General features: G+C 43.2%; 1 protein-coding gene across 4 annotated transcripts; it reads right to left on the bottom strand.

The window, feature by feature from the left end:
* Nucleotides 1-1315: 1315 nt before the first annotated feature.
* On the bottom strand, nt 1316-27044 carry pax2a (paired box 2a; the record flags this gene model as incomplete). Of its 4 annotated transcripts, none has more annotated exons than XM_079168982.1 (11): nt 1316-1431; nt 1641-1727; nt 3176-3277; nt 10445-10565; nt 12612-12787; nt 19374-19418; nt 20286-20405; nt 20571-20656; nt 24139-24336; nt 25394-25559; nt 26996-27038. In XM_079168982.1, 11 exons carry the CDS (start codon nt 27036-27038, stop codon nt 1316-1318), a joined length of 1260 nt encoding a protein of 419 aa, XP_079025108.1. The 4 variants fall into 4 exon arrangements, with proteins under 4 accessions (XP_079025108.1, XP_079025109.1, XP_079025110.1 ...); XM_079168984.1 differs by having other exon boundaries at nt 1380-1450; XM_079168983.1 differs by lacking the exon at nt 19374-19418.
* Between the last annotated feature and the right edge of the window lie 808 nt (nt 27045-27852).

Raw genomic sequence — 27852 nt, 5'->3', positions numbered from 1 at the left:
AAGGTAAATCAAGGAGGGTGGTGAATATGTGTCTGTAAAGGCAATTAATTTAGTTGAACAGGCATGAATTTACGTTGAAAAAACAGGTTTGTAAGGCAATTGTTGAAGCTAATTTACAGTTGGTTCGCTCAACTGCGTACAGCTTTCTAAACTGTGTAGGCATCTAGTGGTATGACTAAGTAGCTGAATGGATTATAACCCGGGAGAATTGAATTTGTTTATGTAGCCATAGGGCTATGGCTTACAACCTCCTCAGAAACTTGAAAGCATCGCTTTTACCCAGAAAAATATGTTTCTGTCTGTCTGGCTTTTGTTTTTACACTTACACTATCCAACATAAATAGTATCAACTTATGTTTAAAATTGGTAGGTTATTAAACTTAATTTTAAGTGAATGTACCAAATAAATTAAATAAGCTGAGGTTTTAGTGCAAAAAAAGAGCAAAGGACGATCATGCATGGACATGGACATGACTGGAAAAGGAGGGAAAATGTGACAACTACTCTGAAGGAATCTTTGATAGCCTTTTTTACATTAAAAAACAGTGACAGGAAAAAAATAATTTAAAGTATTTAAAATTCTGGCGAGGCCATTTTGTGGTCACCATGTTTTTAATACTTTGCAAAATGATTTACATTTTTACATCTGATTGTTTGCCACAGGGAGTGTGATGTTGCCATTGGTCTATATAGGGTCGGTAAACGTTGTAGGACATGCTGTGTTTATCTGATCATGTAGGTGGGACAGGAGAAACTGGAGCAGAAGACGTAGTCAAAGCACCAGAGTAAAGCCCCCCCCCACACAGTGTGGGGCCAGGATCTCATTAGGTGTCAAAGGGGCCTCGCAACACTGATTCAAGTCGCTGCATCATCACGCTATGGGACCATTGTCATCTCCCCTGGACTTCTCTCTTTAGAGCAGAAAAATACTGCAGTTCATCACATAGAAGGAATGTGAGGATCCATGAATAAAATAACAACAACAACAGCAACAAAGGAACAAAAATAAAAACCCACAACATTTTTTTTCCACATGGTATTCTTCACACTGTTTTTCTTCAATTTATATTTTATAATATATATATTTATATAATCTCTTAAAGTCATTTTGGAAATGTTCCGGCCTTTGAGAGAGAGTGAGGGCATGATGGGTGAGTTCTGAACGCCCGCGGGCCCTTTTGACCCAAAGTGTGTGACGCTGAAGCTGGGCTGGATGCACCGGCGTCGACCTCGCCGATCCCTCCTCTCCACATCGCGTAACATAACAGGGTTTCCTTTAGGATTCCACCTCGCTTCCCTTTGACCTCAGTGTTTCTCAGACGGGGACAATATGGAGGCCGAAGCCCAGGGCCTGCAGTTTGAACTGGTTTCCATGGTAACTAGTGGCGGTCGTAGGCAGCAGTGGGAGGTGCGGAGCCACGGGATGCGGCACTATAATAATAAGGGGAACCTGAAAGTTAACAGAAGAACGAGCCGTTGGAAACCATGAGGTCGAACATCGTGTAAGACACGTTTGTGTGAAACTCCGAGGACAGAGAATACATTTTTATTATTGTGCTTTATTAATACATTCATTTTAAAGTGTATTAATGTTACGGCTATGTTTGACAGTTTGTCTTATACGAGAGAGAGTCACTTACTTAGTAATGCTGGATTGCTGAACCGCCATGCTTCGTTGTAAGTGGTGTATTGTGGATGAGAGTAAGGGTTTCCAGAAAAGTCCCCTCCTGGAGAACAAATCGATAAAAACAAACATTAGCAAGGAGCTAACAACCTGAAATGACTGTCAGCTTTCATAAAACATTAAGCTGTAAAAAAGTTACCAAGTTACTTTGCAGTATGATTGCAATCTTGTCACGATACAATGTTTCTGCTGCATTTTTATCCCGGCTGCTTGTATAGCTTGTCTCCATGCACTCCCTTCATGTGAATTGATTGTCTTATTAATCCTCTGTTAGTCTTTAGGATTTGCTCAATCTTCCCCTTAAGTGAGGACGTCGGTGCCTTTTTTTTTTCTTCCTGCTTTTAAGTGATGACGCTGCGCTCTAGAACTCCCTAATAGGTTCTCTGAGACTCTCATTCGCTTTTTGTCCCCCGTGTGCAGGTCGTGGTGGGAAGGACGGGAGGCTGAGGGGATGTCAGAGAGCGATGCTGTGGGTCCACAGGTTTCCTTCTTTTACGAGACTATAAAGGCTGGGTTTTATATGAAGCCGCTGAAGAATGGCCTTTGCTTTAACAGTGTTTGGGTCCAGTCACTAAATCTTAGTCATTCACCACCAGATGAAAGAAAAATTACAGCCTCTGGATTAAGAAGGTAGCTGAGCTGGTATGAGTATATCATAAGCACTCGCTCATGGCATGTAATCCAATAAAGCATAAGTCATTTTCTTTGTATCAGATATCAGCTTTCACCTCCTTGTTTATCTGAAAATGTTACCTTCATGCACACTGAGCTCACTCATAAATACTGCACGCCTGCTTTGATTATTGGTCAGTGTGAAAGGTACATGTCTCCGAGCAATAAAGGGAATTGTGTTTTCAGTTGTTTGGAGGAGAGATCTACACACGCTGGAAGCTACAGCATCCCCACTGCTGGTCGTGTAACTCGAGCTCATCCCTGAGAGAGATAGTGATTTAAATATTTACAGGCCCTCCACGCCTCTGTGTTTTGACCCTTAACTGTTTGCTGTGAACCTGAACTGCAGGTTAAGTAGAGGGGAAAGAGATACGCTCTGCAGCCCTGGGTGTCCGGGGAGGCGAGGAGGCGAGCAGAGGAGCAAAAGCAGTGTTTATCGACGGGGCTGGTGAGAGTGCGCTGTGTGGACACGGTGAGGGTAATGAGCGCTGGGAGCTGGAGTGTAACTGAGAGGAACTGTCCTATCACACGGCCACTGATTGTGGTGATCGCCTATCGAGTTCATCTAATGTCCTCGGCCGCAGACGCTAACCGCACGCTAACCGCAGTCTAACAAAGCTATAACAAGCTTGCTTCAATCCTTTCGGTCGAGAGCAACGCTTTAAGGTCTCTTCAGCATCTCAAAGAGTGAATGTGGTTTTGTATGTGTTACATGTTTAAGTGACCTCAACGAGATCAACTGAAGGGTAGTGCCTACTGGAAATGAAACCTGTAAGAGTAGAATTAATGGCATCATAAAAAGGGAGTAGTGGAACCTACCAGGGACCATTCCAGCGAGTGTGGAGGTGGGGTAGCTGCCTTGTCCTGTGGGCGGGACATGAGGCGGGTAGCCAGGTAAGGTGGTGCTGGCCATGTCTCGACCTGCAGGCACACAGGAGGGATAGTTGAACATGAATGTATATTTTCAATGTTTACTTGACGTTAAAGCTTAAACATACAATATTTTCCACTCCTTTTTTTATCTGGAAACATTGTTTCACTCCAAGTGCTCCAATTATAATATTTCATAAACAAGAAACACCAAAGTGGAGCGATTCATATCGTCACTGAGAATAAGTTAAAGATCTTTCTGCAATATACTAAAGAAAAAATAGTTCAAACGTGCTAAAATCAACCACAAATATGTAACATGTTGCATGTTTTTCATCCATTTGGCGGAACTTCTTATCCAGTCTGGAGTTGCATTGGATGACAGGTGATGAAATGATCTCATCAGTGACTACAACTGCTGTATAACATGAATATACCAACGTCCTAAGCAGCTTTTGAAACTGACAGGAGCATCAGGCCAATGAGGGCTCTCTCTGCTCCACATTCAGTCCTTTAATTAACAGTGACAGCATCGGGCATGGCTGGATGAAGGGGCACACAGGACAGGGACATACAGGTCCAAAACAGCATCAGCCCTACGTCTCTGCCTCTGCACCCCCACCCCCCCTTCAACCCCCCTTTGGCCTCCTCTTGCCCTTCAGACCTTGGGCCTGTCACGAGGCTGGAGGGACCTGGAGGCCTATTGTTAACCCGAGAGGGGGAGAGAGCGGTCGCTGTTAATGAGGGGCAAGCAGTCAGTTTTGCTTGTGTATACAAAACAGTCGGGCCACAATGCATGATGGGATTGATGGCTTTGCAACGTGAGAGGCGGACACTTTAATTTGCGTCTATTTGATAATTACTACATTATTAAAGATAAACACATAGGTAAATCAGCTAAAAAGAGTGAGCTTGATTGGGTTTTGATCTGGTTACAGGGCCTTATGGGTAAAGTTGTACCTGCTATATAGGACTGGCTGGCATACTGGCTGTAGCGGGGGCCGTGGGCATGGGCAGGGTAGCTGGGAGTAGAGGCATCTACAGAGAGGCTGGACTGGTGGGGCAAGATGTCGGCTAGAGCAGAATCCCCAACAGAGGAGGGGGTGAAGGGGGCAAAGGACGCCTCATGGGGCTCTCGCTTTACACACATGGAAGGTGGATATGATGGGTGAGAGTCTGCCAGGTGGAAAGAAAAAGAAAGAAAAAAACTAGATATAATGTAGACATGCAACTCCACACATACTGCACATACATTCACTTCAGTCACTCGGATGTATGGAGGGATGGATGTAAAGCTTTCTAAATGTCCAAATAACCAAATGGGAAACTTCTGTGCAGAGGCGAAAACAAACCAAATGTGTCGCATTAGATCTTTTTAGACTTGTCATGCATATAGCCGAACACTACCACAGAACAATGAATCAAACAGAGATGGGACTCCAAATTCTTAGCAGATTTTCGACATAATTCAAAGGGAGCATAAAGGATAAGGATCATTACAAGAAGTGCAGTTGCTCCTACACATTAACTTCCTATTTTTCACCAGCTTATAACCAGACATTTCATATGAATCCTGAATAGATAAGCAGTATTTAGCAGTTGATTTGTTCATTTACATAGCATATAATAATAATCTCATATGCACCCAGCAGTAATTCATTCGGCTAAGTGGAAACATACACCAGTGAAATGTTGCAGCAACACATCGCGCCTGATCAATCAAGCTCAAATGCGTAAAAAATTTCCCCACGGTTTTGGGGAAAACAAACAACATAATCTCACGGCTGCTTTCTCACAACAAAATCATTCCCCCAAAATAACCAAACAATCGGCTCGGAGACAGTTCAAAACTCTACACTTTGATCTAATTGGGCTGATGAGTCTTGGCATCTTTCATTTCACCGGCTCTGCCTCTTGAACCTATGCAATCAATGTAAGCTCTGTCTCCGGCCTCTCCACGTCTGCCGCAGAGCCTGTTGTGTTCGCTGGGGCCTGTAGGGAGAGATGGCTCTTTCCCGACACCATGATAGCCTCATTAGCTGCTTCCCCCATCATTGTTATTTTACAACAGGACTGTGTGTTGCGATTCCTCATTAAGATAAGGGCTGTTCTATGGAAGGGGGATGCAACCCTGTCAGCCCTATGAACCTAATGCCAGGGAACGTGACTGCTTTCCCATAGAAATGTATCGCAGGTTTTCCAAATCTCTTTGTCTTTGTGACAGCTGTAAACGGGGATTTAGACAGAGGTAGAGCAATTACTCACAATGCCTTCATCTTATTGAGACAAATAGCATTGTTATGGAGGGAACAGCACAATGTCTAACTATGTATGTTTTTTTTTGATCAAATCATTAAAAAGCTGGTTGCCACGAATCTCTGGCATGAACAGAAATATTCTAATGAGTGGGCTTTGCATTAATTGGATAGGCCTGAAGTTTGTCACATGCGCTGTATAAGTATGTCACGAATTTATTGGAAACAACGTCCGCATATATAGGAATGATTGCAAATGGCTGGCGCACAGTTCGGTTCTTCAGTTAATTATATCTAACATGTGCTTTGTTAAAGTCTTTAAAGTGGAAACAGCTTTCAAAAGTCCAGTTACCCTGCGACTGATTTGGGTGCGTAACAATCTCCATCCACCACCAGAATTTGATACTAGACAACACGGCAGATAATGTTCAGGGTTAGCCTTAAATCACTATGTATTCAACAAACAGCTTGATCAGTGCCATTACGTTTTTTACCCGCGAACACAGCAAGCCTTACCCATAACAAAAACAAATGTCACAAGACACACTCAACTAGTGCTGGCTATAATAAAACATAATCCAATCACTGTGTGTCACAGTTTAGAAAAGTGGATTGTGTGTTTGTGAACCTTGCTCGCGCACGTTAGTCGCATTGTTCTGAGGAACACTTACTTTGTTATCAGGGTGAACCCTTGGGACATTAATTTGAACTTTAGTTAAAGGCTGATGGAGCCAAACACGAAGCCCAGGTCTGTTTACGCCGAGACTTCCTGCATACTACTGTAGGCTTCTGTTTTCTCAGCGCCTGAGCAACCGTTGTCAAACAGACAGTGGTTACGACGCAACAACAACCGATACAAACGCTGCGTTCAAGACCACTGAACTCTGAAACTAATCAGACATGGTGTTGCTTATTGTCCTGGAGACGAGGCAGAGCCCGGGTAAAGGGAGCCTGTCAAATCACAGGCCCTGATGATGGAGATGGAAGATAAACTCTGGGTCCTTGGGGACTCTTCTCCCCAGCAAACACATCTCTGAGAGAGTGGAGACGCTATAGAGTTCTCCAACATCTGTCTCTGCTCCACCCCTGATACCACGTCTACAGACCCCATCAACCATAGAAATGGACTGTTAAGATCTACAACGGCCCTCGGTGTGATGCGTCCAGATATAGCTGCAACAGCCTTCTCTCAAGTGAGCATTTCATTTTTAAACATACACAGAGGAACTGTGGTGCACAAAACATTTACTGGCAGAACTCTTGTTTTCAAAGGCTGACACTCAATCAACGGAGAACTTATTTATTCCTACAGTATGTTCGAGATCTCAGCAAACCTTCTGTCTCGTGCAGGCAGGGCAAAGTCATCTGGGCTTCACTCTCCTGCATGGTAGAGGTGGTCCTTTATAGCCCCTTACCCCAGGAAAGGAACAAAATAATTATTCTAAAAGGCTGCATCCAGTTGTCGGTAAAGAATAGTTGCAGGGCCAAATAGCTTGAATTCCCCATCCACGGGTTTAAAGTAATTCATTATCAAATGTGTGCTCAAAGGTTAGTGTGCTGGGTGATATAAACATTAATTTCCGAGCTCGGGGCTGCAGACGTTAACCGAGCTGAGACACGCCGTTTGTCACCGGGCCACACACCAGGCACCACAGGTTAGGTGGCTGCTTGTTGTTTGCCACCCAGCAGAGAATGGCTGGCACTGCCAAGTCATAAAAGAGCCTCAGAGTGAGGTGTACATTTCAGCTAAAATTAATCATAGATAAAGTGTGTGTGTGTGTCCCCCCCCCCCCCCCCCCCCCCCCACCTCATTAGTACAGTTGAGATGAGGGAGAGAGAGAAATAGATAGATAGGTAGATATAAAGAGTGACTGAAAAGCGCTGGATCTTTGCATCTGCTAGAGTTTAAGTAGGTCAGAGGGGTGCCCATTTACACCCAGCGTCCCCACAGGCTCTGGTGAGAGTGATTATGGAGCCAAGCCTTTACAGAGACTACTGTACTCTCATTGGGCAAAACCCTGTTTAACTACTGATACGAAGATATATTGTATTATACTATTTTTTTGTTTCACATACTAAGTCTCGTGATTAAGATCATTACAGTCAAGATGCAGCGGATCTGCAGGATACTTTATGTTGCTGAGTCTGTTCCCGTATCAATAGAAAAAAGTGCAGAGATACAGTATAAATGCTGGACAAGAGCCAGAGACCAGGAGTTAATCATGTTCTACCCATGAATGCACTGAACAGGTCACAGTGTTCCTCCCCTGGACACAAGTACAACAGTTTCACTACAGCGTGTAAACACCAGAAACATTTTACTTTTACACCGTTTACTTTTTATCCAGTCGGTTATGCAAATACGTGCCAATTAACATCTACTTGCCAAATTAGCGAGAGGCTTCATTTGTAATCTTTTTTTAAAGAATTATTGACAGCTTATGTCACAGAATATTAACATTACAATTTTCATTTACATGTGGAACATCTCAAAGTCCTCATTCTGCAGGAGGGGAAATCATTTGTAAATTACTGTTGTTTCCTACTAAATCCTCTTAATCTCTCTGATTTGGATGTCGCCTTCCTTCCTTGGTAACCGTGTTTTTCACACATCAGGATAAACAGAGGACACAAAAGATGGCCGACATTGCCTTCGCTAGCGCCCTTGGAACGGAAAGCTGAGCACTTCATTAATCATTCATCTTTAATAGATTATGCAAATTTCAGGACATAAAAATCAACAAGATCAATAACTGTATGAATTTTAATTGGGAGCAGAAAACATTTAAAGAATGAATATAATCTCGTGGCTCCATCCAGTATGAGAGCATAATTTATTGATAATTGGATCCAAGCCTAAGTGTGGAAGGTAATTTAGCATTTTTCAGCCTTGGCATACATTCCTATTTACAGGGTTTGCTAATGGTAGAAAAAAAATAATATTATGCAGTAACAACCTACACCCAATCAAATACTTCATGCATTGCTTTGCAAAGTCGTTAAAATTAAGTAATAAAAGCTCACTGGATATTACTTCTGACTTAATTTGGTGCTCAAAATAATCATTTTCTAATGCTTGTGCTAAAGTTTGTTGTCATATTCCACTCTGAGAAAAGTTTTCTTAGTTTGACTCCTCATTATGCAATTTGTGGCCCTCACATGTATCGCTTTAGGAGGCCCCCCGGCCCCCAGGTGGCTTGAAGGCCACCTGCTATGAGTGCGCTCCCCAGAGCGAGACCGCTTTCATAGGAGGAGCCCAGCATAAAAGACAAAAACACACCTTTCTTCTCCTGAGGCCCAACTTTCTGGGGCAAATCTACCTCCCACATATTCAGGAATAAAAAGGGGGTCTTTCTTCATAGCTCTGTGTCTGGGTCCGGGGCTGGACTGCAGGGATCATTTGAGAAGGGCCACTGCAGTTTTCAATCATGCTGTCCTCCACTTTACTTACTCGCTCTCTTTCTCTCTCTCTCTCTCACACACACACACACACACACACACACACACACACACACACACACACAGTGGACTCATTGACTTTGATGCGCGATGCATTATTACGGGTGTTTTATTAAAAGACCGGCATATTACTCTCCAGTCAGTGTGGCCATAAGTAAACCTAACCTCTCCTGGGAAAGAGGCTCAGCAGCCACATTGAAACAAAATTTCAATTAACCAGGCGGCCATCAACCTCGACAGCAGAGCAAAAGAAGCCATAGTGCAATAGAGGGTGGGTCAGTGTGGGTTATATGATACAGATAGTTAATTCTACACGATATTCAATACACTGCACCTGCCATTACCTGTTGGCTCTCAGTGGAAGTTACTCTTGAAAACAGCAGTCAGTTCATAAGTTGTTAAAAAGCCCCCTGTAATTTCAGTGTGTCTTTCACTGTCTCATCTGTATCTGGGTCTCTCTCTCTCGCCACAGCGTGAGGCAGCCAGCCAGCCACGGCGCTATTCCAGCCGCTGTCAATCAACAGGCTATCATAGCCTTTGATGACAACGTCGTGTCGCGGCGAGAACAGCAGCTGTCTCTTATGAGAAGTGCTCCCAGTCAATCTGTTAGCGGGCCAATCGGGGCTAACACAATAGCCAGTTAGGAGCAGCGAGTGAAAGGCCTGTAGGATTTAATGGGCTCAGATGATATATCGCCTCGCTCTGTCCCTCAGAAATAAATACACAGAGTGCCTCAAAAAGTGGCTCGAAAGAGGGGTTTCATTTGGTGATAAGGATTTAATATCGCTGGAGAGTGTGAGCGCCATAAGGGAGCAGCAGTCAAAATCTTGATAGCTCGATGATGATGTAATATCGAGACGATTTTTTTACAATGCTCAGTCAGAGTTGACCAAATTTGAGAAAAACGTATTAAAAAGAAGTTCATGTAAGTACTTAATTACATTTATAGTACTTAAATTAATGCGGAAAACAGCTTAGAAGTGAAAGCACAAACAACTGACAATCAACTGATCATTATTATCCTTTAGTATGATAAAGTGACATAAAGTGTAATCTGGTCGATGGCATTTTCAGTAAGTTCAGGTGCAGTATAGTCTCGTTTGTCAGCTGCTCCCATCTTTTACAGCTGCAATAGTGTGCACATGGTGATTATGGGATTTAATTGGACTGATTTGTTTTATACCAGGAGGACGAGGAATGAGAATATTTGGAATCCAGTTCATCATATTCACTTGGCTGGTGAGAGGGGGCAGCGAGGAATTTGTAAAAATGGGATGCAGAATGTTAAAATTGACTAAAACCATGCGTATGATATGCTTGGTTATACTTTAACTAAATGCCACGAAACAATATAGAAAGACATCGCAGCAGTAGCTGAGGTACTGTAAAGACACTATGTTTGTGTTCTCGCTACATAGTTCAGCCACCTTGTTGCAGATGTTTTTGACCTGCTGCAGCTGTGTGTACTCTTTTACGGATCAATCTAGCGTGAGTCAGATTGTACCTGTCACAACAGAGTAGCTCTGGGAGACACTGGAGGGGAGGTCGGAGCGGTCGCTGGTGGAAAGGCTCGGCTTCACGTCATCTATTCCAGCGTTCAGGGATGGGAGTGAGTACTCATTCGCCTGTAGACAAACACACAGCACATGCAAAAATATGTCAGCGGAGGAATGCACATGTGAGCATAGATGGCAAACAAAAAGAGCAATTCAGACTTTTTACGTCAAATAATTTCACATTCCACCGGATTGCGTTATGATCTGGTTAATACCGCTCATGCACTGCATGCAAGCCCCACTGTGGGTGTGAGATTTAGAGCAGCTTTCCCCAGTTATATATGAAATCTCTCTGAAGGAAACCCCTTGTGTATCGGAGGAAGCTGTTTGTGATCCTTTCACTGTATTTCCTTCTGAATATTTCCTGTGAATTCTGTGAGCATCCCCCCCCGTCCCCCCTTCACCAACCCGTCCCGACCCCGCTCCCCGTGCTTTACCAAGACCTATGATGTATGCATGCATTAGGGCTTGTCTGAGAAGAAGGCAGGAAGGGAGAGAGGGATGAGAGAGGGATTGGGAGAGGAGTGAAAGGACGGGGTGTCAGCTGGCTCTTTGTGCTCCACTGCAGTCATCCCTGTGACCAGTCAAGGGAGGAGACATTCAGGGCTTTGTTACAGGAGAGACATGTGGTGTGGTTTTTTAAAGGGGCGTACAAGCTCAAAAATCAACCTTTGTGCTTTGCCTCTGGGATGAACACATAAAACTGGGTTAATAACATGATAAAATAGTGGGTATTGTTTTTTACGCCTTTCATAGTTTTATTAGTATATTTTACTTTGTATTGGAGATTTTAATTTCATATCTCTTCAACTGTGATAAAACAGCCATCTTTCATGGTTTACAATTTTTTTGTTCAAAACATTTTTACAACACCAGAAAACTTCATGTAAAGATCAACCACCGACTAGACTCCACCAAGTATTTAACACAGGTTAAGACTCGGCTACAGCAGCTGTGATGAATCCCGTTTGTCAATGAGATGACACTTCCTGACCTGACTCCTCTTCTTTGAAAGGATAAGTGTGTGTGCACACATTTGTGTCTGCGATTGTGTGTATGTGCGGGTGCATCTGTTTGTCTCAATGGGAACGGGGTCCCACAGGGGCGAGCTGGTGACCCCAGTCTTGTCTGCCTCTATCCCAGATAAACTCTAATTGTCTGCTTACAACTGTTCCCTGGCACTAGGCTGGATGTTCCTCTCTATTCCGCTGGGCCTCAGCAGCACAAGAGCCATTTTGTCATGCAGATGGGCTGTGGGCAGGGCTGGGCAGGGCTGGGCGGAGGGCGAGTGGCAAGCACAGAGAGGCCTGAATGACCTGACCACATGGCTGCCAGAAGTGTGGGAGGGATGAGGCCTATTCAGCCTGGCCTCTTCAAAATGGCTTTTTAATGCCCTGATGCAGACACCAGACAAGCCCTTAATAGCCTAATATCCCACCTTTTCACCAGTTTAAGAAAAGGAGGGGGTGTTGGAAACAGGGAGAAAAATGGAGGTGCACAGAAAGAGTGGAAAGCAGTCTGATTAATATTACATTAAATTAAAACTGATTTTTCTGGACCATTCTGATGCCGTTTTTCTCCCCCCCTCCTCCACTTTCCTCTCGCCTTTTTAATACCTTCTCCTCCACTCTTTGTGATTGCAAGTCATTTCCAATTCGTTTTGGTATTGATCTTGCCGTAGAAATCACTTTGGTAATTAGCTGCATTAGGGGCTGTATAGCAGGCTGAGGGGCTGTCCCTCTGATTTATCGCCGCTGTAATTCCCCACGATCGCACAGAGATGAAAATGAACTCAATTAGGGCACTGCTAAGGCTGCATGGGCACCCACATAGAGTTCCAGTGCAACAAATAATAGTCTCTTGTTGTTTAACAGTCTAATGCATGTAAATAAAGGTTATCCGCTGAAACAGGCTGTAGGCTTGTAGGCGCCTTGGAGCAAGCAGTTGCACAGAGCTTTTTGTCCCCTTTGTCAGTATGTGTACCAGATTATTCTATACATATTATTACAAATCAATGAGAAGTGTTTTACTTAAAGACAAACAGAAAGAAAGAAACCGGGATGCCTGTGCAGGGCTGTACATTTCAATGTGTAGATAGAAATCTGTATGGCGAACCTGTTCAGGTTTGATGTGTTCTGAAGTGGGGAAGACATCAGGGTAAGAGGGACGTTCAAACACACGGTCCAGGGCCTCCAGCTGCTGCTGGGTGAAGGCGTCTGCTCGCAGGTGCTTCCTTAAACTCTCCACACTGCCCTGAGAGTCGCTGCCCGGACCTGAGCCATCAGAGCCATCTAGAGAAAGACGGAGAGGAGGAAGGGAAGGCAAAGACATTCTGCATCAGGGCGTAGCTCCAGTCTTTTTTACCTGATATTATTCCAGCAGGCTAGCAACGTGAGATAAGCAAAAGAAGATTTTTTTTTAAGCTCAACGGTGTAAAGGTGATGGCACGAGGAGCAGTAGTAAATTCAGAGAGACCCACCAACATGTCTGCTTTTTTTATCTCCCTCCCTGTTTCCCCCCCCCCTCATCCTCTCTTCATCTCACACACATACACTCACTCAGGCAGCTCCCTGCTGCCTCCACCCACCCCCCCACCTGTCCCCGTGGCCACCATCAGTGCGGTCATCATGTGATAGGTCTATGGTAATTGATGGATTACCTTGAGTGCAAATATATACTTGTAAGGGAGAGCGTGTATTTCAGGAGGAGAAAGTAGGGCTGGCGATTACATACAGAGCCTCTCATTCTGCCAGCGGGAAATGGAGGGCCATTATTTAACTGTACTATTTCCGCCTGAACATATTACCCTTCCCTCTCTCTGTCTCTCTTTCTCTCCCTCCATCCCCCACATATTGCCTGTCTTCTGGAAAACAGAATGGAGTGCGGACGGCACTCAGGGCCGAATGAGGACGGGGCGTCGGGGGCAAGCGTATGCATTTCCTCACTCGGTCACACTCTATATAAACAAATGAGCCTATGCTTCCCTCGTTCGCCTGATCTCTGACCCTATCAACTTGGCTGGGGAGCCCGCCGCTGCCGCGGCAGCTCTCCCTCTGCTCACTCATCAAGTCCTGCACACTGAAAGAAAAAAAAAATCTGCAGCTAAAACCTCCAGCCAGCATCCCGGGAACCTCCACTCCACTGCCTGCCTCCCGCCACCCTCCCTTCCTCCCTACTCCCCGCCGCCAACAGCGGATGAGGGCTTTAGCTCCCATACAAATCTGTCATTCTAAATTTGCAGCAGATTATGTTCTCTCCTGGGCGAGCCAGCGGTGATATATGATATGCAAGGCCGCTATTGATTGCCTGATCCGCCAGCAGAGGAGGGAGGCGAAATGAACTTGGAATGAACATCATGCCTCAACTCATTGTGCGTATAATACTCTACTTAATCCCACATTTTTCTGTGCTATGGAATTCAATTGATCAATCATGTTCCACTGATGGTACCATTTCAGGGGCGTTATTGCCATTCTGCTCGGCTGCTTGACCTTTTTTCAATGGCTGAGGCCAGAGGATGAACCCGACTCGCACCAAGAAATAGATCCATGGAGAGAATGGAATAGAGGTGTGTGTGTGTGTGTGTACGTGTAGATGGGAGGGTGTGTGTATATGTGTGTTTCTCTGCTAAAATATATTGACTTTAGCTTTGTGTAACATTTATGAAGGAATCAGTTTTTTTACCCTTCTGCCACATGTGTTTCTCCTACCATCCGTTAACCAAATATTTTAGCAGGCTTTCCTTTTTTCTTCAAAAGGCTCCCTTGGGTGAAGGGTTGAGGTTGCATCATTAGTGTTGCTGTATGAAACTCAGTTGTCGTCTGTGGTACAGAAGAAAATGGAGTCATTAATTACCTCGTATCAGCTGGTCTGAGAAAAGAGGCAAGCTCGATCAATAGCAGGAGTGTTTGTCATTCACTATGGAGGTGCATGCTACTCAGCACCCCCACACACACACACTTAATCAAGCCTTCTGAACTGACTGCAAAATGACAGATTCCCATCACATGACAGTTTTTGGTGCACTTTCTGTCATCTAAATGTAAACAAAAGCCTCAATAGCAAAATTAAAAACCCAATTGCCGAACATGCATCCAGAAACAGTTCAGAAATTGCAGTGAAACAGGCCTTATTTTCATGTTTAGTTAAGACACACACTTTTTTTTCTTTTCTAACACTTCAACTGTGTATGTGAATATATTTCAAATTGATGTGGTCAAAGAATTATTGATTTGGCCTTTAAATGAAAATAATAATACTAAATCAATTATTTTCAGAATTCGCCATTAGAGGTTCATGTTTGACATATATCATAAGATAGCTGCAATAAATCAGATTCATTCTTTGACAGTCAGCAAGTCAAGTGGAGTGTGAAGCCCGACTGTCAGATCGTGTGTGTGTGTGTGTGTGTGTGTGTGTGTGTCTCATTGGCTGGCTTCATTTTCTCAGTGTTTCTTCAACCCCTTTGGGTGTCTCAGCAGGTATTCTCTTATCACTCCCACAGCACCAGCTGACTGCCTCTCTGCGTTTTAACACCAAAGTGTTAGGAGACAAACCAAGATAAAAACAAGCCTCGGTGACATTCACACATCAACCCTAAAGCAACGTCCTTTCTCGGAAATACTTTCTCTGTTCAGCTTAAATAGACGGATGCTGTTGCACCTCGTTGTGTCCAAGTTATATTTTTCATAATGATGAATTCAAACATTTTATGTGGACTTTGTATAAAACTCAAAGACAAACTCAACCAATGGACATGAAACTGCAGCTATTCTTCTTAAACGATACTGTAATTTAAACGGATCCTTTTCTAAGTAATATTCACATTTGTACTCTTTCAGCCATTTGTACAATCACTTCCATTAAACCAGTGACAGGAGCGACTGTGAGACGGACCACAATGGTATCAAACGCTGTTTGCTTTGTCTCTAAGGGGGATGTTAACGTCCTGTGGTGGCTTGGTGGCACTTTATGTCCTTCTTTCATCTCCCCTGTCCCTCTGATAAGATAACTCAGCAGAGATTAGAGGTGGGGGCTTGTTTGAAAGGCAAATGAATTCCTACACATCGCTCGGCTCTCTCCGTAAATCAATGACACAGGGTTTCCTAGATCAGAGGCTGCAAGTCTTCGGCTGATAGGTGAAATGATGCTATCGCAAATTGTGGATCATTTGTTGATGTTTTTAAAAAATGCAGTTATGCTTGAAAAAAAAAAAAAAAGAAAAGAGCGCAAACAAACTGGTATACCCAGAGGGTGAACACTCCTTCCCTGTAAGCTAGCTATATTTATGAAACCTCTGAAGCGGAAAGGAGAGAGGTGGGTGGGATGGGGGAGCGAGAGGGAGAGAGGCAGCAACACTGCCATGGCTGTTAAGATCCTGTTATGTTGTGGCGTGTTTAAGAGCTTTATTAATTCGATTTAGCACCACCAACCAGTGTACTGACTGTCAGCAGGCACAGTGATGCTTATTTGATATTTGCACTCACTGCCAACACTCATTCTGCGTCGATAGTATTCTGAAGCGGTCTAGTTATTTTATTTACTTTCATTTGAATTCACAGATCCAAGCCAAAGCAGTTTATAATAATAAAAAGAGAGGGGGGGGGGGGCACTAGATGATCTGGTAGAGAGAGTTGGACTTCATCCTGCATTCCCCTGTCCACATGTCAAAGTGTCCTTGAGCAAGACATTAACCTGTCCGGAGGCAATGTGGACAAAACTGTCTGCCAAATGAAAGTTTAGTTATATTTGCTCACTGCGTGAAAACTTGCTATTCTATCAAATCAAAATATGCCAGTGCTGTGAGACTTTTGCAATATATTCTTGAAATAAGTCTTTAGAAACTGTAACTGAAATATGTATTTCATTAAAAGAAAATAGCTATCTGGTTTGCATTTGAATCAGTTTAAATACCATTTCCTCTCTTAAAACAAACAAACAAAAGTGGCATAATATGAGGATGTTTTTGACGTCTCCCTCTTTAGTGTGACTCCATTTTCATCTCTTGTTTTTCTTTGTCCTCCACTGCTTACATCTCTACCCTCCTCTGGACCACTCTGCCGTTTAGTGTTGCCACCCTGTGTGGCGAGTATTTGTGGAAATGCAATTAACGTATCCCCTCTTTTCTCTTGCCTTTTCTCCCTCCTCAAGCTGAGTAATGCACCGCTCCATTAATTCTCGGCATCGCTGCCCGTAATTGACTTTTCTCCGACATGATTCCTCTCCATTGAGTGAATACACTCTCCTTATATATTTTGTGACGGATCTCATTGTATATTGTTTACAACTGTACGTGGGGCCTCACGCAGCCATGTTGCCGAGCACAAACTCGCAAGACTTAGAAAGAAGAGGGGGACGATGAGAGGAGAAATGTAACGCTGAAGAGAAAGAACGACAGAGATAGAGCAGAGAAGGAGGAGGGGCAGAAATGCAGTGTGGACCCTTTTGTGTCCTCCTACTGTCGGGGCCCTAACAGCTTCTTGTCTCTATGTTACGCTCTGTGGCCCTTCTCAAACCTGGGCTTTTCTCTCTCATACTCACCCCATCAGGGCCATCATGGTGCTCATGATTCCATTTATTTCTGCCTCCGCTCTGGATGCATTTATTTTCTAACGTGATCCTCTATTGACTCATTGTCATGGACTGGCTTGACTAGCCAACCAGTGTAGTCCCGGGTTCAAATCCATATACTAACTGATTCAAACTCGACAAATGGGTCGTGTTAAAAGATACACACCGGACAATCTCCAAAAAGGCCAAATATGAAATTTGAACAAATCAAAACAGCAACTGTATTCATTTTTCCTCAAGCTATTGAACAAGGTGGATATGACTCTGGCTGCTGCGTGCGATCGTTCTTTCATGTCATGAATGAACAACCTGCTATGCCATATTTTTTCTCCCCGCTCACACACTCATCAGCTCCTTCTACACTCATCCCACACCCACGCTACAATCACAAGTTATGACCTTTGCTTTCTCCATCTAATTTATCACTGTAGCTCCCTACTGCCTGTCCTCCCCAGAGCTCCACTGGGCTCCATCCAGGACGCAGAGAAACATACACGTAGGTCACATCAACCTGCGCACAGCATACAGCAGCAAGGTCAGCAGTAACCTGTCATTGTGTGCTAAGACGAGGAAAACAATGAATTTCCATAAAGCTGCAGCGCTATTAAAAACAGCATTTCCTTTAAAAACATAATGAATCAGAGCAGGTGTGTCTCAAATAATAATGAGTTCAAAATCATCTTCAAGAAACAACTGTAAGGCCCAAACTTTTTTATAAATGAGTTCATGGACTCCGTGCTCTTTAATACACATTTGACAATCACACCGCAGTTGTCACCCAATCCTCTCTGTCTTTCCTTGGCTTCCACTTCCACCATAGGTTTAAGTGACTGAGTGAGAGCGTGCCGTACAACAGGCTAATTTCCCCACTTCACTATTAATGCATTTGGCAGGAACAACATTCCATTTCCTGTAATGAGATACACAAATAAATCTGGCTATGGATAGATTCGTGGGGTGGGGGGCTGGTGGTGGTGGTGATGGTGGTGGGAGAAGATGGGGGGGGGGGGGGGCAAAGGAGGGGGCACATTGAGACGCATTCTCCCAGCACTGGCATAATTGGTATCGCTGCTTGCAGACATGCAAACCAATCTCTCCACAGATAGGGCTGAGACTCTCTCTTTTCCCCCCTTAAGGCTATTTCTTTTGTCTTTTCGATAGCTTGCACATCCAAGATAGAGGGAGGGGGGGGAGGGAGGGAGGGAAGGGGAGATGTTAATTTGTGAATTAATAGCTTTTCTCTGCAGAATTGCAAATTCTTTTAAATGTCACTATGTTCACCGTGCGAGGAGCATCTGAAGCCACACTTAACAGACACACATTTCGTGCACAGGTGTGTATACTGTAGATGCATGCATGCACAAATCCTAAAACACATTCTTGCTCAACCCTCATTGAGGACAGCGCAACCTCCTTATTCCCTCCTCCCGTCATAAAACCACTTTTTTTCCCTCTCATTCTGCTGCTCCTTTATCTCTCTTTTACCTCCTCCCATCTTCACTCGAAGCCGTCCAATGTTACATGCTACTTTTAATTTGCAATAACACATGACGAGGACAGATTAATAGCTCTTATGGCACCTATGTCCCTGAAGCTCGTCTTACGAGGACCCGGTGTACATAACGCGTGTCACACTACATTATCTCTACAGCCCTCCAGTAATGGGGACCTTTTTCTTCCTCAAAGGGCAACCGCTGACTTCAGCCACACTGGGATTAAAGGCCACCACCATCATCACAACACCAGCAGTACAAGCACTGTGCAATGCTTTGTGTCATGTTGATTTTGGTCAAAGTATCACAATGCAGGCACAAACATGTGATGCATTTGTAGAACATATAAACTCAGGTAGGTGGTCTGCCTGCAGTTTTGTTTTGTAAAATAACAACAATGCTGCAATTATCTTAACAAATTTGGACAATTGAAAATGACCATGAATAATTAATCACAAGTGAGTCTCCTGACATAACAGTCCAAATTAAGGCAAAATGCAAATTTTTAAATAAGTTTACAATAAACTGCATCTTGCTGTTTGAAATCCACAGCTATCTTTACCTGATAACAATATTGAATTAGCAACACTGTACATTTCTGTATATTAACCTGCATGCAATTACATGGTAAATTTTCCACAGTCACTTTAGCTTAATTCATTTTAATTTCTCAGGAGATTATTTATTGGAAAAATCTTCCCCGCCTCGTCCCCACAAACTCAAAACCCTGGAAGAGCAGAAACAGTAAGTGAGAGGAAAGTATTGTGATCAGATTGATCAAAGCAAAAGAGAAGGTTGTCTGACTTCAACTTACAATGTCCTATTTTCCTTCCATCCATGTGGTTGCCAGTCCAGAGAACTAAAGAGACAGAAACAGAAAAAAAGGAAGTTGCCAGTTTTGATGAGTGCTCTTTGAGATCATTTTCAACCATTTCATCCCATCAACCACCTCAAAGCAGCACAGCAGAATCACACATGTGCACACACACACACACACACTCACACAGGCACACACACAGGCACACGCGCAGCCCCCTCCCTGCCTCCACCGGTCTGTTCCTACACCTGTTCAGGCCTCCACCGGGGACATGTTAATTCATAGGCATTAAAAAAGCCAATTGTTTGCAAAACCGATAATCTATTAGCCCTCAGGCAGTGTGTGTCCACTCTCTTGCCTTGCCTAGGAATGAGAAATTCTGGCTTAGACCGGATAGGCTTCCACTTAATCTTGGAGCACATCTAGGGCTATTTTCTTGCCCTATACACTAGTATAGTGTCTTACAAAAATGGTTTATGATTGAATGTTTTACTGCTATTCAGAATAAAATATATTTTAGTAAAGAAAGTATCTTTATAGTGCAGGATATTAAATGACTAGTATTTAACTGATAGTAGCAAGACCAAGGGGGATTAGAGTTGTATGACAGCTATATGGGATATCTACAGTACGTCTGAACATGGTATAAAATTGAGATGCAGCTCTGTAGGCGTATGGTAAAACGCAGGGCATCAAAAAGCTGATTGAATCACAACACTCTCTCAACACTCGCCCCTGCCTGATATACAACATAACAAGTCACTGGAGACAGCACATAGAAACACACTTGGCTGCAGCGCTGTCATAAATGCCATCTTCTTCACACACAGGAGGGAAAAAAAGTAGGAGACGAGTGATGGAGAGAATTAAAAGGATGGAAAACAAAGGGATCTTATGTGTCTCCCTTACCATCGTCTCGTTTCCTCTTCTCGCCGTTGGAGCGGGGGATACCCAGAATGCCGTTGATGGAGTACGATCCTACGGGATCGTTGGAGGCGCTGGTCACAGGGGGCGAGGCTGTGCTGGGCACTGACAGAGAAAGCTGAGTTAGTGTTTGTACTGTATGCATGTGTCTCATTTGTGTGTTTATTCCAGTGCATGTGTATGTGAAAAGGCTTGTATGTGTTCAGGTTTAGGCGTGTATCTCCTGTTGCAGCAGCCCCGATGTCTGTGCGTAGCTTCAATTGCGCTTACCTATGGTGTGGCCGGGCGTGGACAGAGGCGTAACAGATCCGTCAGGGGACGGGTGGAATTGCTGCTGGACTTTGGTGCGGATAATCCTGGTAAAGTGAACAACAGACACGGATCAATCAATACTGCTTCCAGAGCATGGAGATTTCACACCAGCCCGCCCGCCCGCCCGCCCTGAGACACTCAAACACGGCACATCACGTCCACTTACGCCCGTGCATGTACAAGTGCGCCATCGTTTGGCGGCGCTTGTATCCTCATATTCGGGCTCCTGTCACAAATAGCCAATCTCAGGGCTTTAGGGGCAATCTCTCCTCTCCTGTGTGAGGCTGAATGGGGGCTGCCCCCTGAGATTGTGGATTCAATCTAGCTGGATTCTGAGGTTAGAAATATGATAAAGTCCCCATACCAGTAAGATGTGATGTGGCGGGAAAGTCTTCATTGCACTTTGGTCTGAATGATCTTGCAAACAAAGCATGAAATCACATCAATTCACCTCAATGATCAGCTTCACTGGCTCTACCTGGCCAACTCTAATAATCTCCCTCTTCTGCTCCCCACTCTCTCTTTTCTCCTCGCTCTCCCTTTTCTCTCTCCATTGCTCAAACCTGATCTTTCACTCCGCTCTCTCCCAACCTCATCCTTTTTTCTCATTTCTACTCCACTGTCCAATGTGCTCTCCGTTTTACTGTACTTTACAATGCCTGTGTTTCAAACCCCTCATCTCTGTCTTTCCTTCTTTCTATCTTCACTCTCCTCCATTTAATTTCTTTACCCCCCCTGTAATCTCTGTCACCTCTCCGGTGTCTGTTTTAGTTTTCGGTCTTTTTGTTGCTCAGTGTAGCACACAGGAATCCTCCAGGCTCACTGAGGATCAGAGCCTATTGATTGGGACTCCGGGATAGAAAAGTTGACGACAAATGGTGGAGAGGAACAGCAAATGCAAATGGTGATCTATAAATTATATGTGACAGGAAAGCAATAGTGTCTTATTGGTCCAGCCCGAGACCACTGCCACAGACGATGTATTTTAATCTGTGGTGCACTCTGAAATACATAAGTAAAAAAATAAATTGTCACAATAATCTGACATTTTTAAAAACTATTTTTACATTTGTAAAATTGAGTATTGTTGTAAAGGTATAGTGGGATATTCACAAGCTCAGCTTTATCTGTTATGGGACATGATCGCATTACATTAAACCATGACTATGGTAATCTTTTGATTGACAGACGAACGCAAGATCATTGAATAACAGGCAGCGTTGTGCACTGACAGAAATCCCACATGGAAGCCCTCTCACTCGGGAGGTGTGACAAAAACAGACTTTTACAGACTGCAGATGAGGCGAGCGACGTTCACATGCAGCATCCAGCAATGAGCTATCAATTCTGAATCAGGCAGCTATGGGGTTAACTTCCTCGGGGGGCAAAAATGTACATCAGACTCTTTTCATTCCCCTCACTATCTCATGTGTCCTCCATACTCTCTCCTTCAGGCAGGGCAACAAAGGCTAGCAGCCTCCTTCAGAAAACACACATCAATATTTTATTTGAATTTCTAACATCTCACCACAACAGTTATCTGACCTCATGACTCAAGGGAGCCTCATAAATTCAAGGACTTTGTTTCAAGTCTATGTTGTTGATATTGAATAAGCAATTTGGATGGGTGAATTAACGACTTTGGTGTTTGGGTGTTGTAAAAAAAAAAAAGAAAAACAAAATCCCAAAGAAAGTGTAAAATGTGGATCAATATGATTGAAAGTCGCTTAGGACCTTATGGGTACGCCTGTGTCCACTGGGCATGTTGCCTCTCTGCGGCAACAAAACAGAGTGCAACCCTGCCTCTGTGTAATCTTTAATAATTCATGCAGGAAAAATGTGTTTAAAGCCAGGACATCCTCTTAAGTCAACAGAGCAGAGGTCAGCCCCTTAACCACAGAGACCACCAGGGGTCCACTGTGCCTTTCTCTCCCCCTGCCTGCCTCGTGTGCTTCTCATTCTCACTTTCTTCCTCCTAATCTTTACCAATCCTCCTTCAACAGCAACAGTGACAATCCAAAACAACCGTAGACATTAAAAAATAGCCTGAAAATTATGGTTTACTATTCCTTGAGTGAAGGTTAGATTTTAGAAACATTTTTAAATACTCATACATTTTTTGGTATATGATGTAAAATAAATATCAATTAAACATTTTTTTCAATGCTAATATACATGTTGGGTTAATACAATTCAAGAGCGATACCTGCTGCTTGTTATGTTGTGATTTGTGAGGCAATGTTTGAAGAATTTAAAATGCAGTTTTGTGCATTGCCACAAGCCCTGATGTTAATTATTAACGTGCAGGCTAACTTAGTTTCAAAGGAAAACATTTCTCCTAATAGTACTGTTGCACACAGCTCAAACCCAGCAGATGGTCAGAAACGTTTTCTAATTGTAAATCATTAAACATTGCCTCCTCTCACCCTGAAATGCATTTTCTTTTGGTTTTAGGAACAACAGGTGAAAGGCGCCAAAAGCCAAAACCTGTTGAAACCACAATTTCCATAACAGCCTGATTTGATATGTCTTTCTCTTCATTTTAAATGTTCTTATAAAGATCCATCCATCTCCTGCATTTAGCTGGATGTGCTATGAGACTCTCTTCAGCTCATTAAAATGTAATGCCGATGACCAGCTCTCTGGAACAGTGCCTCCTAACCAAAGTTCATCACTCGCATGGCTCTATGGGGCTTTTTTCACTTTGCACACATGCACTGGATCTTTTCACCAGCGTCCTCTGTCTAAAGATACTTTGTCCACGCTGTCCCGCTTCATGTGGAAAGGCGAAGGTGTAGGGTGTCTGCTGCTTTAGCTGCTTCAGTGGAACAGAAACTCTTTTATAGTCCATTTACCCACAGATCAACACTGTTTTAGGACGGGGATTTATCTATACATGTCTAGATTCATTCTTCTTATACTCTAATAATGCTCATGATACTTGTTATTATAATTAGTATTAGAACAGTACAATATAATTAAAATCGGAATCATTTAGAATTGTCCAACCACGAAAAGCCTAAATGTGTGATGTGTTGTCGCTCCACATTCACCTCGGTGTTGGAAAACACAGCAATTGGTTGGCAATAAAGAGGCTGCTGCCGCCTCTGTCGCAGTGTGGTCCGCGTATTGAACGACTTTGTTGGGTATTTCCTCCCGCCTCTGGATCTGGTTACGCGGTATTGATCGGTTTTTATCGAGACAGATGTGATTCTTCGTGGCCCCAGCCACAGCTCCCGCGCTGGCTGTGTTGTAGAGGGCCGCACCGGAGATTGAATTGCACTTGTAAGACCACCCGGATAGACTCGACAGGGACTGACTATAGTTCAGTCTCGTATGGTGAAATAGCTATCTGCTCATTTCAGAGATTATTTATCCAATTTATCGTTTTATTAATTTTTTTTGTATTCGGCTCACTCAGACATTTTTGAACGCACACATTTGGAAAGAATTTCAGGGATAAATGATGCGTTTCGGCATGATTTTAATGATTAAACAAAAAAGGAAATCAGTTTTTTCCACCTACCTGTTGATGGATGAAACGCTGGGGACTGTGTCGTTGTCGCAGACGCCCTCAGCCAGTAGTCGGTCCCTTATCTCCCAAGCAAACATGGTTGGATTCTGGCGCTTATAGTCAGCAATTTTATCCACCACTTTCGGAGTTGCAACCTTTGGTTTGGAGCCACCAATGACTCCGGGTTTAATACTGCCGGTTTCATAGTACCTGCATGGGGACAGAGTGAGCGTTCCTGAATGGATCCCTCCTTAATTCAACAATCCAGTCTGATTGATGGGAAAGGTGGCTTAAATATAATTTGTGTGTAAATAAATCTCCGCTGACCTTCTGTTACATAGGGCAAATAAATACCTACAAATATGATGGCGGCTTTAATCTAATAATTGGTGTGGAAAGGTGCTGTTATATGGGCCTAATGGAGTGTCAGCTGGAAGGTGAACAGAGCGGATTTTTTCCAACGAAAAGCAGTGTAATTAAAATCACACAATATAAGCAGTGAGACGGACAGAACAAAGGACAGTTTAGCTGTAAAAGCACAGTTTGGACCTCATTTTCAGTCTCCATGAGCTATACAGTATAGCATGCACGACATGCCACCATGACCTATTGGTAAATGTTGGTGACAAACATTCAGTGTGTGTGAAATGAAATACCTCTGAAATGCCTTCTGATAGCTGAAAAAAATATATTTCAAAATATTATCTCACAGCATCTGTGCTCTGAAGTAAAAAATGACGTAGATCTAATTTATCAGGTTTAACGTATTTTACACTGATGGAAAATATAAGAACGTAAAGTGTGTATTTATGGTATTTTTCTAAAAGATTTTGATACTCAAATGTGAGTTTATAATGGCCGTAGATTGTGTTTTTTTTTGTATTGTAATTGGTGTATAGACTTTTTAAAGTTACCTCGAGCTACTTTATACACTTAATCACCTCCAGTCTCCTATAATATTAATACAGCCTCACATTCCTCTCAGATATTTTTTATCCCCAATGCTTAGCTGTAAACCTTCCCCCGAAAATGTATTTCATGATTATGATGCTTTTCTCTTGCAAGGCTGCAGGTGATGGATAGAAAATCTCGGACGCAGAACTGCTGTGTTCAAGCAAAAAAAAAAAGATAAAGGAAGAAAAAAAAATGACCTGCCTATATAACCGATGGCTGAGGCTGAAATAGAGCTTGGTGCGCATATACGAGCTATAGAAGATTGATGTTTGACACACATAGGGCTCTGTTGGTCGCGGATCCCCCCTTTTACCTGCCGAGGATTTTGCTGACACAGCCGTGACTGACCCGTAGCTGTCTGGAGATGTCGCAGGGACGCACGCCCTGGTGGGCCAGCTCCACGATCCGCTGCCTCACCACGTCCGGGAGGGGTCTGCCGTTCACAAACACCCCGCCGAGCTGGTTCACACCGCCGTGCCCTGCGTGGGACACAACAGCATGCACAGGGGAGCATAACATTACATACCTGCAGAAGACACGTTCTCTCTTCATGTGGATTCATTTTGGTTTCTTTTATTTTTCTGGGATGTTTCATTTAGTTCTTTTTTAGTGTAAAATTATAAAACATATTACCATACACACATACAGTATAATGGGCATACACATGCACACACATACACGCATGCACATTTTAATTGTGGCCAATAGTCTTTGTTTGTGCATGAAATCTGTACACAATAGTGGGATTTTAAATAATACTAATAGTAACAACAACTATAATAATAATGGAAAAATAGTAACAGTAATAATAATAATAATAATAACAATAATAATAATAATGGTAGAAACTGAGAGAGTCAAATTCAACTACATTTACTTATTACATAGACATATTACACAAAATATTAAATGAAACAAACAACATTTATAAACATAATACATCAAATATACCTCACTGGCTCTTTTGATACCACTCAAATAAAAATAAAACTCCTCTCTCCCTGTACATTGGCAATAGGGAATATTTTCCAAGAGCACCTCCTCCACTGCAGCCTAACACATGTCGCAGATATTGTGTTTCAACCTGTTTAATTTTCCTCGCACAATTATTGTAAATAATTAAAATGAGCTTTGATAACTCATATTACAAACGCGGATGGTGCGAATGAGGAGTAATAAATAATTTACAGCAGCCCGGGTCTTCTTTACCCCTATCGTATGGAGTAGAAAACATGAAGAACAGAGCAACTGTGTTAGTTTTATTCTTAACCACCTACATCTAGAGTAAGAGATAAATAGAGTGACCCGTTTACATCCATTTACACACAACGTGCCCTTGTTTTAAAGACGTCTAACTGTAATTTCACAGGTAATAAAAGCTTTGTATTTAAATTGAGGAGTTTCTATTATGTCACTTTAAAGTGAATGTAGCTCAAACCAGCTCACATTTCGTCCTTTTGATTCAACAAAAAAAGCTTTACACAACTAATATAAAAATAAAACTCTTCAGTACCCACGTGCTCTTAAAATAAACCAGACATGTTTGAAAACACTTTTCTCTGCGCCGTATTCCATAATTTACTACCAAACTTTAAGTAGGCGTCAATAAATCTATTTTTAAATAACTCTTCTTGCAAAAGTTGCCAATGTTTTAAAGGTTTTGGAAAATGACTTATGATACTAACATGTTCAATATTTAAGAGCTGTGTTCATCTTCAGTAGTAATAGAACGTTGCCAAATGGAAAGAAAAGAAAACAAATATATAGGCCTATTGGTGAGAACGCATTAAAACATTTCTAACTGCATGTTTTCTGTGTAAACTAGACCGCAGTCATTGAATACACCTAATATGTGCAGGAATTAAACTCCCAACACAGAAATGTTGCTGTCTGTAAACTAGTTCAGTATACTCACGGTGCATCGCCGAGAAGGGGTCCGCTTTGCAGTGAATATCCATTGGATAGCAAAGGAAAGAAAGGTAATCGACTGAGGTCGCCGTTTCGCCTCTGTGATGCAGCTTTAAAGGTAAAAAAAAAAAAAAAAGAAGCAAGAATTTATAATTTGGCGTTTACAACAGTCCGTGTGCGAAGAGTCCGCAGCGGTGGACAACTTCTCGTGGCGATGCTAAGTTTTTCCTCCTGCTCAAGTCTAAACTCAAAAGTCTCGCAGAAGGGCGGTCAGGTGCAGAGCATGACCCAGGCGTGTGCAGAGCGCACCAGTCGCGGCAACATTGACTCAAACCGGGTCACTGTTTGCGTTTATAGGACATCATGAGGAAAACAAAAAGAGTAGCTGAAGTCTCCACGGGTCCGGCTCAGGAATCTGTGGCCGAAAAAGAATCCTTCTCCTCTGACGGCGTGGAGCGCAGGCAAGGCGGGCTGTGGTTTAATCAGATAGGGGCGGAGATGACAACAACATGGACACGGCGAAGTACAGAGCAGTGTGTCCCCCTCTCCTCCAGAATGGGCTGTGCCTGAGCGAAGCTTTGGGCTGAGAATGAAACCCCTCTCCTTGTGTGTCTGTTTCTAAAAGCTGCAGTCCCACAGATCACCCCCCCCCCCCTCCTCTACCTCCATCCCACAGATCCCCTCGCATAGAGATGGATGACTTGTCAGACAAAGGCAATAGATTCCAACACTTTGTGATTCGCCCACGTAAAAACCTGCAGCTCAAATGAGGAGGTCCCTGCATCCGACAGCCAGGAAGGGGAGGTAGACGAAATGGGAAATGATGAGACTTTGGGGTGAAGAATTAAGGAAATTAAAGGCAGG

This window comes from Pholis gunnellus, assembly GCF_910591455.1.
Source record: "Pholis gunnellus genome assembly, chromosome: 11".
In the NCBI taxonomy this organism is placed as follows: domain Eukaryota; kingdom Metazoa; phylum Chordata; class Actinopteri; order Perciformes; family Pholidae; genus Pholis; species Pholis gunnellus.
Note: the sequence above shows the minus strand (reverse complement) of the source record. Positions and strands in the feature narration are given on the sequence as shown.